The sequence below is a fragment of the Phocoena sinus genome, chromosome 14 (genome assembly GCF_008692025.1).
Source record: "Phocoena sinus isolate mPhoSin1 chromosome 14, mPhoSin1.pri, whole genome shotgun sequence".
Taxonomy (NCBI): Eukaryota; Metazoa; Chordata; class Mammalia; order Artiodactyla; family Phocoenidae; genus Phocoena; species Phocoena sinus.
In genome coordinates, this window is record NC_045776.1 from 87712424 (window position 1) to 87726489 (window position 14066).

Sequence of the window (14066 nt, forward strand, 5' to 3'; positions counted from 1 at the left end):
ACACGTCTCCCTGGTGATTTCTTCCACGCCAGCGCTTGCAGACAACATGTATATATGCAAAGGCGCTGGAACGTCTGTCCAGTCCAGACCTCTCAGTAGGTCCACCAGCCAGATTTCCCCTCCAGCACCAGAGGTAAGCACCGGATGGAGTAGCTGGCTTGTGGTGGGGGCTACATTCTATGAGAAGGCACAGCTCTACACACACATCCCCATCAGCACCATGTTCACATCTCAAGAGGCACCTGTGTGAACCACGTGTTCAGGCTCCCGGGCTGAGCCCTGCCCTGGGCTCCCCGACACAGCGGTGGAGGGAACTAACTGCGCTCTTCCTCGTTTCCTCTCTTCTCTTGAGCCTCCCAGCACAGTTCTGCTAAATCACACATCCAAAGTGCACACGACACGACCTCACCGTTGGCGTCCACCGCCACGTACCCCGGCACAGGACGTGGTCGCTAGAATCACGCACCTGCGTGAGTCCCCCTCCACGCTGGAGAGGCTCTGTAGCCCCAAGCCCGATAGTTTCTAAACCGTGTTTTCCTCGCTACCGTGTCCTCATTTCTGTGTTCCCAAGGGCACCCGTCGGCTGTGGCAGAATCTGCAGACCCCCCCGGAAGATGTCACAGCTACAGATCTCAGCCCTGCGCGGCCTCGAGCCTATCTCTGTCAGCCTCCCCCGTCACCGTCTCAGTGCAGGCCCTTGCCCGTCACCTGGGCCGTTCCATCGCTCGTCGCCCGGCCTCTTGGGACTCGCACCTCCCTTAAACGGTCCACTTGCGAAGCCCTTGACCATAATAACATCTCCCCCACTTGCAGACCCTTCACAGTCTGATCTCTGCTCCTCCTCGAGCCTCATTTCTACCGCTTTTGCGTTTGAGGCCGGATACGAACCGTGTGAAGACCTTACAGTTCGAACAGAGGTGGAATCCGCTGGGCTGGGCTGTGCAGAAAACGTTACAGTCTACCCCGGCCCCTTTTCCCCATGCCCAGTCAGCACGAGGCCCCATCACGCTTGCACACGTCTCCTCCTTTGCTTCCTTTAATACTTTAGAATGCTACTGTACGGCCTGTTTCCCTCTGACCTATCGAAGTATATGATCTAAGAGTTTGAGTGTTGAAACACTGGGCAGTGCAAGCATCTGGCTAACACAGCGTGAGGGTTAAAGCACTGTGGGGTGCTGGGAGCCTCAAGTGACTGGAGACAAGGCAGGGACTTCACTGGGGATGCTGTGAGTTGTGGAGGGGAAGGCCCAGGTAGACAGCAGAGGCCCCTCTGTCTACAATCTGTTCATTGTGGGATGTGGTGGAACCGAGGAGAGAGCAGGAAGACATGACAGGACTAGGTCCCATGAAATAGCCGCAAGTCAGCTCTCTCGAGAGCTTTTACGGCTGCACGTGAAGTGAGACAGCGCAAGTGTGGCGGGATTTAAGATTTTCGGTATTAAGTGAGGTATCCGCGGTTCTTGTTTACCAGATAAAAAATAATAACTGCACTGGGCAGTCTACTCAGCAAATCTGACCAACAAAATAATACTAAGGCCATCTGGTGGAAAGAGAACTAAAACGTGTACATATCAATTTATGTACATTTATCAATGCCTACTATCATATAAAATTTAGGTAGGCTGTTCAAGAAAATAAAGCAGATAAAACAATGGAGGAATGGGGACATGCAGGTCATATTAGAAAAATATGTTTAACTTACCAGAAAATACTATGTCCAGTTTTGTCTATATGTTTGAAAATCTAAATGAAAGGCATGGCTTTCTAAATATATATAAAGTATTAAAAATTGACTCAATAAGAAGATAATTATTTAAGCAAGTGAAAACTTTTGTACAACTGCATCCTAAAAAGACACTGAACCTAAAAGATTTTTAGGTAGGTTGTAATAACCTTCATGTAATTGTAGGACCTTAACTATGTCATTTAATCTGTTCGGAGCATGAAAAATACTGGAAGCTCTCCAGTTCATTCATAATTCTAGCATAATCCTGATACCAAAAGCCACAAAAAAAGATACTCCAATAAACATAAATCAATATAATTTCTGGAATATAAATATAACCTCTGAATAAAATGTTAGCAAATCAAATCCAGTGCTTTAAAAATAATTGTAAAAAAAATAGTTGTACACCATGGTCAGTAATTTACTGACAAAAAAAAAAAAAATGAGTCCAGCAAATGAAACACAGGATGCTTAACATGATAAAGACCACCTATCTTTATCGATAATCTAGCCCAACACATAACAGTGTAAAGATTAGTGAGATTCCTACTAAAATACAGACTGTCAGGGATCCCCCGTCCCTGTCATTCACAACTGTTTTCAGTGATGCAATAAGACAATAAAAAGAGATGACTGATAAATACTGAAGAAAAGACAAAATGTCATGATTTGGGGAACCCGAGAGCGCCAACTGACGACAATGGATGTAAGTGCATTCAGAAAAAAGATTTGTAGGGGAACATAAACACACATGCACATAAATGGGCACACGGTACACACACACAAACATACACACGCACACACACACGCATGCACACGCAGCATACACGCGCACATACAATTCATGTATACATGTACACACATATGCACACGCGTGTACATTGCATACATACACATACACACACACATTTCCAACATATTTTCTAAATAACCAGTAAAATATATACCAGAAAAAATCATAATAGCAAGAACATAAGAATGAACTTTGAAAGATATATAAAAGGATGTGTAAGAAGAAATTCATGAACCTTCTGACAGATGAAAGGGAAAACTTAAAAAATGTCAGACACACCATGTGTCCAAATCAGAAGACAATATTATGTCAAGTTCCCCCCAGTTTAACCTAAAAACTAAAAGCACCCCTAAACAAAATACTATGGGTTTGTTGTAGGGCAGGCTCTTTACAAAAACGGTTCCTCCCAAATATGAAAATGAGTTATAAAAATACAATAACTGAGATAGTGTCAAGTAGCACTGAAGTCCAGAAACACTCTAGGTAGGAATGCAGTTCATAGGAGAAAGATGGGATCTTTAACCAGCGGAGAAAGGACGGATTATTTAATAAGTGGTGTGGGGACATTAGTTTCTCTAATTAGAAATCAAGAATAAAGTTAAACACTTGAGATTTACATGTGAAAATGAAGCTATAAAAGTGAAGAACCAAAGTAAGATAACTTCTATCAATCGCCTTGAAGGACTTTTTAAGCATGACTCCCAGGGGCAGACGAAACTGACTACGGACACATCTAGAACTCCTGCTTCATAAAGGAAAACAAAGCAACAAAACCACACACACACAAGGAAAAGCTAAAAAGCAGACAATGACCTAGAAAAAGAACGATTTGCAACATATGGGACAAAGTATTGAGACAGGCTGGGACCTGGGACCTGGGACGCTTTGCTGCAGTGCTTGTACCTGGACAGATGTCATCTCCTCAAGCAACAAAATACAAAGAAACTATAAGGGACTAAGAATAACCACATGCATGCACAGTTGGGGCAAATTATGGACAACAAGGTACAAAAAGACCAAAAAAAAAAAACCCAACTGCCCCTTGTGAAGAGCTGGGAGCAAAAACAGGGTGTCGGGAGCAAAAGCGGGGCACCGCACGTGCCCCCTGCCCTCAGCACCACCAAAGGGACGGGCAGACCTCCTAAGCCACGCCTCCAGCCCGACCCCTGGACCCACCCCTACCCTCACCGCATAGAAGGAAGCAGCTTGCACTCCCTCAGGGAGCGATCAAGGGAACCTGTTACTGGTTCTCGCTCCCCCCGCTGCAGCAGGGGCCCCAGTAAAGCCTTGCCTGAATTTCTTGTCTGGCCTCTGATGAATATCTATTGATTAAGGGGGCCAAGAACCCTGGTCGGTAACGGTATGAATAGTCTCACTAAAAACTACACTTTTAAAACAGACACTGCGCAGAGGAGAGCTTTGAAAGGCCACGTGTGCCTGAGTTTGTAAAATCCCTTTGACCCCGAGAGAAACCTGCCATATCAGTACCTGAGAGTTTCTCAGCTACTTTGATTTCTTTAGAAAAAGAAAAGAAAAAGGAGGAAGGCTGGACTCTGATGCAAGATGGTGACCCCACTCCCAAGGCAGGGGACAGCGGTGGGTGTCTGGCCGGGCGGGAGCCGCCAAGATGACCACCTCCTCTTCCTCGGGGATTATCAGGAGACCGGCTCCTCCACGGGAAGGGGAATGAGAAGGAAGGAGGCTGGCGCCGGCGTAGAGCCAGGACTGCCGCCCAGAGACTGGGTCCACAGGGCTGCGCGAAGGAGGTCAGTGAGGAGGCTTTTAGTTAATGAATTATGCTTCTTTGTATTCCTTCCTTTTCCTATTTGAAAATGTATTTATTACCTACGCAGTAAGTAATCCAGAACATTAAACTGTTTGGTAAAGGTCTGGATGGAGGAAATTTTAAGTGTAAACATGTGAATACCCTTCCTTTGCTGACAGCTTGTATACGTCGAAAATACCCCTATTAGAAAAGAAGGAACCGTGACGATTACACGACTGCCGTCCTACAGTATGTCCTCAGGAAGACAAGCAAATTAGCCAACCCGTCAGCAAGCCATACAGAGTTCATACATGATTTCAGGGGAAAGAAGAGACAAGCAAAATTATATATATATATATACTTGATGCTTCAAAACTTACATAATAAAATCCATCTTCATCAATTTCACCAAAAACAGTAATAATATCTCCAGTGCAAAATGTAAGTTCAGCCTGTAGAGATAGAACATAAAGTTAAAAGTGTTCTCCTGGAGACAGAAGTTGCTTTTAAAAAAAAAAAAAAAAAAAAAAGTTCTTCATGATTTCTCTTTTTTTCTTATTATTTTGGTATGAACCTATTCTTTCAGTCAAATAAGGAGGAAAGGTATAAATCTGATGAATGCCTCCGTCCCTAGCCTCTTAGAAAGTAAGGATATGTCATGATGACTCCAGCCTACGAGAAAAGGGCTGCCGGGCTCTGATTCTCAGCCAGAATTCGAGGTCGTCCCCACGTTCTGCTGGCGGCACGTCTTTAGAACCAGTCAAATAGTCAACTTAAAAAACCCGGAGCCTCAAGGAGATGTTCTCTGCAGTGTAGGGACCATTGCACAAACAGCCTTTCACCGAATGTAAAAAAAAAAATCTGTAATTAAATGTCTGTTTATTAAGTGTCTATGCCAGGCTCCAGGCTAGAGGTGGGTGCATAGAATCCAGCAGGGATACCAGAAAAAAACTGCATTTTTATCTCTCGACGTGAAAGGAGGGACTAAAGTTCATACCTAAGAGCCATCAGGCATCACACACAAATCAAGCCTGCACAGAACTTGGAATCTACCTGCGCTCTGAATCGGAGCCACGAGCCGCTCGCCCGCCAGGTGTAACAGAAATACCGAGGACCAGGGATCGGTACACATCTTGTCATCTAAGAAAGCAGCCCCACAGACTGGAAACCTAATCTTTCATTTCTGAAGGCAATTCCTTTTCAGTTTTCACAAGGTTCCTAGGACCCCAAAACTACATGCACAGAGAACACCAATCCTTTCTTCTCTATCTTCCTTGAATGTGTGTGTGGCGGCCATGAGGGTCAGTGGCCACATGCAGGGGGCTTTGCTTTCTCTCTCCAGGACAACCCATCACCACCAGGTGTGGGTCACAGGGCTTGCCCGGCGCTGGTCCAGGGAAACCCTATGTCAGTGGCTGCCGTGTCCTGAGCGTGTCACCAGGCTCACGACCTCTCTCCTGCCCGCCTGGGTCCCTATTTACTGGTCGGGTAGCCCTGCCCTCGGACGGGTCCAGAGAAGGCAGGGAGGGAGCAGTGCTGTCAGCAGAGGTGTGGGGCGCTTGGCCGGTACCTCGACATCGATGTTGGGCGAGCTCTCCCTCGGGTCGTAGTCGTACAGGGCAACCATCCTCCTCGTCGCCACCGAGGGCTGCCTGATGCGCCTTCTGTCTCTCTCTGTTCCCGTCACGGGAGAAGAAGAAAGACACCGTGAAGTGATTTCAGAGCCGGGTCACAGATGGCCAGTGTGGCCGAGGCGACCACTGGGCACGAGTGCCAGCAAAGCCAGGGCAGCTCCCACCCCTTTCTCCAGCACATCCGTGAACAAGGGAGACTTAGACTGATCCTCTGCAACAGTCGGTCTAAACCGCTTGGGCCGGCACCGGGTGGGTGTAGCATGGGTAGGACCACTGGGCCAGCTGGAGGTGGGCACCTCGCTCGCAGGAAGCCCCGCAAACGCCGGGTCAAAACTGCTGCCCGTGTATCTGCCGTGAAGCCACAGAATCAAGTCATTCTCGCTCAGACCAGAGGCACGGCCACCGGCCTGGCATCAAGAGAAGCGAGAGTCCGTAGAGAGCGGCGCCCTCTCTACCCATCTCAAGGGTCCCTCCCACCGCCTTCTCCTCCAGTGCCCTGCCACTGTGCTTTTAACAGCTGTCCCCGAAACGATGCCACCTGTGGAGAAGGCTCTGGGGAGGCCCCCTCCCCTTGCCTGGCTGTGATGTGCCATAGACGGAGCCCCAGGGCACTATCCCAGCACACACGGCAGCACAAGCCGGGAGGGAAGAGGAAGCCCCGTGCAGAGCAGAGGCGAAAACTCTGCAAACAGCCGTCTATAAGAAGGGTCCGTGGAGAACCGTGGGATCTGGCCCAGACTGTCGAACTCCCTGGCAAACCCGCTGTTGTTTGGATTTCTAAATGATATTTCTCCTGGAGAAAGCCGGCATTGAAGCATTTCTTCTAAACACAGCTGCTTTTCACCTACAATGAATTTTTGGAATTCAAAACATAGAAATGAAAACTCTCAAAGGCAGGTGTTTTGAAAGCAACTAACATTAGTTACGTGGCTTTGCAGTGGTTTGTGGCAGGTACAGGGCCTGCGGTGGGTGTGCAAAATTCAACCCTCAGCTCCTGGTCAAGAATCACTGCTTTCGGGGCTTCCCTGGTGGCGCAGTGGTTGAGAATCTCCCTGCCAATGCAGGGGACGTGGGTTCACGCCCTGGTCCGGGAAGGTCCCACATGCCGCGGAGCAACTGGGCCCGTGCACCACAACTACCGAACCTGTGCGTCCGGAGCCTGTGCTCCGCAACAAGAGAGGCCGCGATAGTGAGAGGCCCGCGCACCGCGATGAAGAGTGGCCCCCGCTCGCCGCAACTAGAGAAAGCCCTCGCACAGAAACGAAGACCCAACACAGCCCAAAATAAATAAATAAATTAAAAAAAAAAAAAACAAAAAAACACAGAAGAATCACTGCTTTCATTTAAAATAAGCAAGCACACCTTTGCAGGACCTGCAGGACCTATGTCTCCTTGAAGCGAAGTATAGTGGTAACCAGAGGTCAAGTACGGTACTGCTAAATATTGCTGATTTCACGGGGCACGTTTTCTGCAGGGATGAATTTCTGAAGGCGGCAATAACAATACGCATGTTCCATACTGAGGCGTAGTTTACATACAATACGATTCACTCTTTCTAGCGCCCACTTCAGCAAGTTTTGATAAGCTCACGCGGTCTTATAACCACCACAGCCGTCGAGATATTGAAGCTCCGTCACCCCCCAAAATTCCTTTATGCCCCCTTGTTGTCACCTCCAGCCTGGGTAACCACTGGCCTGTTTTCTGTCCCAATAGTTTTGCCTTTTTCAGAATATCGTTTAAATGGCATCACACAGATGTAGCTTTTGGAGACTGGCTTCTTTCCTTTGGACGATGCATCTGAGGTCCATTCATGTTACTGCACGGATCAATAGTTCTACTTTATCGGTGAGTAGTATCCCGCTGTACGGACGCACCATAGTTATTTTATCCATTTACCAGCTGGAAGACCTTTGAGCTGTTTCCCCTTATCAGTGATTATTAGTCAAACCACCATGAATACTCACGTACAGCCTTCTGTGTGAACGTGTTTTCATGCCTCTCGGGTACGTATACAGGAGTGGATAGGATTGGATTGTAAGTGTAGGTTTAACTTTAGAGGAACCCATACCTGTTTTGCAAAGTGGTTGTAGCATCTTACACTCCAGGGAAACCCAGCAGAACCCTACAGGGCCTTCCTGGGGACAGATCCCACCCCCTGCCACACGGTGTCCCCTGCCTCTTGTTTGTAGAAAAGCTATAGCCTCCTAGGCCTTCCCCAAGTTCCAAAGAGCAAATGTAATCAGAAATGTGAGAAAATGTGGAAACGAGGGGAAAAGGTCAAGCAACACAAAATAACAATAGTTTAGCCAGAAAACAATGTCAAGGATCCTCAGTTCCTCCTCAAGGGCTATAGGTACTATTCTGAGAGCTGTTTTACAGATGCTAAAACCTCCACCAGGTGGAAGTAGTTAACTGCCGACCACCAGCACGTAGACGCCAGACTGGCTGGAACCAGAAGATTGATGATGTTGATCCCCAATTACCTCACCACCGACCAATCAGAAGAAGGTCCACAAGCTGACCAGGCACCCTGAAGCCCCCTCCCTCACCTTGCCTTAGAGACCCTTCCCTGAAAGCCACTGGGAGTTTGGTTCACTTGAGCATGAGTTGCCTGTTCCCCTCGCTTGGCGCCTGCAATAAATGCTGTACTTTCCTTCACCACAACCTGATGTCAATAAATTGTCTTTGCCGCACATCAGGTGAGTGGACCCAAGTCTGGTTCAGTAACACCGCAAGCAAACGAGAGTTCCAGTTGCTCCACACTTGCCAACACTTGGTATGAGCAGTCTTTTTCATTTTAGCCATTCTAGTGGGTGTGTTGGTTTCTCATCATGGCTTTATTCGCTAATGATGTTAGGCATTTTCCCATAAGTTTATTTACCATCCAAATATCTTCTTTGGTAAGGGATCTCTTCAGATCTTTTGTCAACATTTTTACTGGGCTATTTTTTTATTTGTGAATTGATGGTTTTATTTATTTTTTTTTAATTTTTATTGGGGTATTAGTTGATTTACAACGTTGCATTATTTTCATGTGTACAGCAAAGTGAATCAGTTAGACATATACATATATCCACTCTTTTTTTTTTTTTTTAATTCTTTTCCCATATAGGCCATTACAGAGTATTGAGTAGAGTTCCCTGTGCTATACAGCAGGTTCTTATTAGTTATCTATTTTATATATAGTAGTGTGTATATGTCAATCCCAACCTCCCAATTTATCCCTCTCTCCCCATCCCCTGGTGACCATAAGTTTGTTTTCTACATCCGTGACTCAACTTCTGTGTATGGGTTTTTTTTTTATTGTCAAGTTTTGAAAGTTTTCTCTGTATTCTAAATATAAATCCCTTTCTGCCGAGTTACTCGCAAATATTTTCTGCCAGCTTGTGGCTTCTCTTTTCATCCTCTTAATGGTGTCTTTCTAAGCTGAGAAGTATTTGATTTTGATGACGTCTAACACAATTTTAAAAATATATCAAAGAAATTGTTGCCCTATCATCACAGTTTTTCTCCTATGTTTTCTTCTAGAAGTTTTACAGCCTTTGTTTTTATATTTAAGACAGTGTTCCACCTTAAGTTTTTTAATATGGTGAGACTATGGCTTGAGATTGATTTTTGGCCCGTGGATGTCCAATAATTCCAGCACCTATTATTGAATAGACTCTCCTTTCTCCACTGAACTGCATTTTTACCTTTGTTGAAAATCAACTGACCGTGTATGTGTTGATCCGTTTCTGGGCTCCATTCTGTTCTGTTGATCTGTGTGTCTGCCGTTCTCCAATACCACATGGTCTTGATCAGTTTGCCTTTATAGGGAGTCCTAAAGTCAAGTTACGTTGAGTCTTCCACTTCTGTTCTTCTAAAAAATTGTTTTAGCGATTTTAGTTCCTTTGACTTTTCATATGCATGAAAGATTTAGCTTATGGATTCTACATAAACCTTTGCGCAGACCTTCACTGCAGTTGCGATGAAATCCATAGGTCAGTTTGGGGATATCTGACATCTTAATATCTTAGCAGTATTAAGTCTATGAGCATTCTGTCTCTATTCACTCAGGGACTCTTTGGTTTCTTTCATCAGTGTTTTATAGTTTCCAGCATACAGATCCTGCATGTATTTTGTTAGGTTTAACCGTAAGTATTTCACATCTGCATTGTGTTATTGTTAAGTGGTATTACTTTTTAAATTTAAATCTCAAATTTTTCATTGCTAACCTATGGAAATACCATTGCTTTTGTATCCATTGGCCTTGCTAATCTCACTTGTGAGTTCTAGGAGCCTTATTTATAGATATGTGGGATCTTTAAAGTAAAGTTTCATGTCACCTTTTCCTTCTGTGTACCGCTGCTTCCTGGCTCTCCCCGTACTGCATGCTCTGTGTGATGCTGGAAGGAAGAGGTGAGGGCAGACATCGCAGCCTTACTCCCAGTCTTGGGAGGAAAGCATTCGGTCTTTCACCATGAAGAAGGCTATTTCCTAATAATAGAGGGGCAAGCAGGTATCTCAGCTTGGTTCCCTCAACTAGTCATATTTAGAAAACTAGAATGGAATAAAAAGACATTTAATCTAACTGATCACGTAAATCAAGTTTCTGTTTTTTAGCAGATCACTCCTAGGCTCCCTGGGTCTGTGGTGCACAGAGCCCGCTCCCTCTATGAACACTCACGGTCCACTTCAGGAAGGAAGACAGCAGTGCAAGGGAGTGGATGGTGTGAGGGGCTCAGAGAGCTGCAGTCTCGTGGATTTAATCTGGGCAATTTAATCATATGAAACCTCGACTATTTGACGTGGATCGTAACTTGAGACCATGAGCTCATTAATACCAAAAAGTCTGAGGCATTTTATTTGATTTTGTGTTTATCCTTAAAACCATGCATATTCTTTAACCACTGAATTTCGTCTTTGGAGTGTCATTTAGAAGTGAATCTAATGTTTTGAAGTATTAAAACTTTAAACATGAATGACATAAAACAGGTATATCTGTCTACAGCTATTTAGAAAAAGTACAGGCCTTTTGAATGAGTAGATTTTCCTTGCACAGGGGAAAATTTAAAGATCGTAAGTGTAATGTTGCTGAAAACAGTTTTGCTGTTGGTTGGCTCACTGGTGCTGCAGAGTGGTTCAAGAGAAACGAAGGCATTTAGTATCCAAATTAAAGGGTAAAAATCTTTTATGCCTTTTGGATAAGCAAAATTCACCTGAAGGATGGAAGGCATAACACTACCCCATCATCCTTTGAAATTTATCATCGACACGCAATGTTCAAAGTATATTACCAGTGTCTTAGTTCATTCAGGCTGATATAACAAAGTGCCACAGACTGGGTGGCTTAGACAACAAATATCTATTTCTCACAGTCCTGGAGGCTGGGGGTCCAAGACCAAGGTGCTGGCTGACTTGGTGTCTGGTGAGGACCTTCTTCCCTCCTTCCTGGCATACAGACGGCTTACTTCTCACAGTGTCCCCACATGAGGGAAGGGGTGAGGGGCCTCTCTGCGGTCCCTTCTGTAAGGGCACTAATCCCATCCGGGGGGCTCCACCCTCATGACCTCATCACCTCCCAAAGGCCGCACCTCCTAATCACACCGGGGGTCAGGATATCAATGAATGGATTTTGGGGGGACACGGTCAGTCCAGAACAACCCAAAAGCAGTTGTTTATTTTCTAGATGTGATAGACCTTTAGTAAGCAAGGCTGTACTTCACCTTCCCTGAGAAGACCATCTGTGGTTTCATAAATATTTAGATGCCTATACGTCCGTATCACAGCAAGACTATTACAAGCCTGGTTTACAGAGTGGGTTTTGCCCAAGAAAAGCCGATGGTTAACTCGGATTTCCCCTGACGCATGCAGGTGGTGCAGGTGGGATCCTGCACAGCACTGTCTCCTGCTCTGAGCTGGTGTTTTTGCTACGAAACCCTCAGGAGGGCAGGAGCCTCGCAGCCTACAGGTTCACGGGTGAGCAAGGGGTTGCCTCTTACCTATTTTCTCCACAGGTGTGTTCAGGGGGAGGAAGCCTTGTCTGAGGAGCTGCTCCATCACCTCTTCATCGTCTGCCTGGATTTCAGACACCATGTTACAAGGAATAAGGCCAAGCCGAGCGCAGGTTTCCCCGCGGTAGAATCCATCAGCATCTTTATCACCGTAAACCTGGAGCCGTGGGAAGAAGTTAAGGCATTGGGATGGGCTGGTTCAGAAATACATCAGCTCTACTCACGGTGGAGTCACACCTAGTCAGAAACAGACTTGAAGGACACTAAAACGACCGGCACGTGGGTGTAAATGTGTACACGTAGCCCTCGCCCTATACATCTCTACCTCTAAGAACCTGTTTCTCCTCCAGGGTTTGGACAGCCCCTGGGCCTCCCATCAAGGAGGGGGGCTGCTAGCTGAGGCCAGGTGATGAGACCCCACCCCACTTAGAAGTGCAAATGGTTCTTCCTTAAGAAGACAGTGCCACTGTCGGATATTCTGGAAGTGAAAAAATCTCAACTAACAAAGAGATCCTGTGGGTACCATTCTGTGGGGTAAGCATCACCATCCTTTTATTTATTTATTTTTTTAATCACCATCCTTTAAAGGCCCCGTTTTATCAGACAAACATTAGGACCACTTTCAAAGGCGAGTTGTCAGTGCCCTTTTGGAAATTTGCAAACTTAGGACTCAAGGCTCTTTCCCCTCTCCTGGGGAGCGTCCTGCTTCTTCGTTCCGACTGCAGACTCAGGGCCCCCTCCTCTGCTGAGAGGAAGGGTGAACGTGGAATGCAAAAGAAAGCAGCTTGTCGTGTGATGTGTGAAGGAACTTGGGTCTGGCGAGAGCCCCTCCCCATCCTTCCCCCTTACTCCCCGCCCCCACCGTGCCCTCCCCATCGCCCCCAGCCATGCCCCCACCTTGATGATCTGCCCTTCTTTAAAGGGAAGCTCCTCTTCCGCAGCATCTGGGTTCGGGGACATGGTGAGGGGATCGTAGTCAAAAAGAGCCACAAAGATCCGAGGCGGGAGCTCTTCCGCCCCAGGGTCCGTCTCCGACTCGTCGTAGAAGTCTGGAGAAAGCCGGTTCCGCCCACCGTACTCATCTGGGAGCATGTGGGATAAAGGACAGGGTGCTAAGTAATTCCCGCGGCCACCCCCCAGCTTTACCCAGAAACATGAGCTGTTACAGGAAGTGTGCTTTTAGAAACGCCCACACTTTGGGAGGCTGTGGCGTTTTAACTTTCGTCTTTTTAAAAAAATGGGTAGCTTGGTATGCAGGCAGAAATGGATCATCTCAACAGAGATGGGTTTGACAAGCAAGTAACTAGCACACAACACAGGCACTAGCATGACCCTAGGTGTGCTGCGCGTGAAGACAGGGAGAGAGATAAAGGACTTTGTATCAAAGACCTCCCTGCAGGGCAGGCCTGAGCGCCAGGGGCGGCAGGTGGGCGGCCGCACAGGCCTGTTCAGGGGCCAGAGACCCGGAGCCCCTCTGTGTGTTTCCGTAACAGCCGAGCCAGAGTACCTGGACGCTGAAATGCATCTGTGTATTAGTCAAAGTTTGATATAGGTGACCAAGCTGCTCACTTAGCCCCAAATGCATTACAGCAAATTAATGCCTTCCTAGCGGGATTGAGTTTCAAGTCTACCTACCATTGAGCTTCTAAAGAGAATTCTTTTTGAAATCCTAATATATATGCATATTTATTATTAGATATCATCATACATATGCATATATCTCACTATATATGCATACATTTAAATATATACAGAGAGAATGAACATCTGCTAGTAAATTATACTGTTCTAACCACACAACAAGGGCGCAGAACACCAGCGTCTTTCCATGAGTGGCTGTGATGTCACTGCACTGTTTCCTCCAGAGAACATACACTAGAGGCTGTACGAGAATCAGACCTCACGGGGAGAGAACAGTGGCCTCCATGGAATGTGTCCATGGAAATCTGTCTTCGCAGGGACCAAAGTGGGCGACCGAGAGGTCCTTCTCTTTCTTGGTGGCAGGCTAGGCTCAAGGAAGAACTTATCTCCAGCTGCTGGTTTGACCTGGGAGTGGGCGCTCCCCCCTCTGCCCTGATGTGGAATGTCCTGGCCCGGGGTGGGAGGGGGTCTGTGTCAGGAAGGAGGAAGGGTCCGCACACCATGTGCAAAGCCG

The 14066-nt window shown here is 46.6% G+C and overlaps 1 protein-coding gene across 3 annotated transcripts in view; it reads right to left on the reverse strand.

Annotated features, from left to right (window-relative positions):
- The window catches only part of RIMBP2 (RIMS binding protein 2), a 139287-nt gene that overhangs the window by 31532 nt on the left and 93689 nt on the right, over positions 1-14066 (reverse strand). For all 3 annotated transcript variants that reach the window (XR_004345484.1, XM_032603398.1, XM_032603399.1), the window contains 4 exons: positions 12809-12993; positions 11900-12068; positions 5855-5958; positions 4665-4736 (listed from right to left, as the gene is read on the reverse strand). Coding sequence is in view for 2 of the 3 variants with exons in the window: in XM_032603398.1 (XP_032459289.1) it covers positions 4665-4736; positions 5855-5958; positions 11900-12068; positions 12809-12993 (530 nt within the window). In the remaining variant the exon portion in view is untranslated. The remainder of the gene's footprint in view (positions 1-4664; positions 4737-5854; positions 5959-11899; positions 12069-12808; positions 12994-14066) is intronic.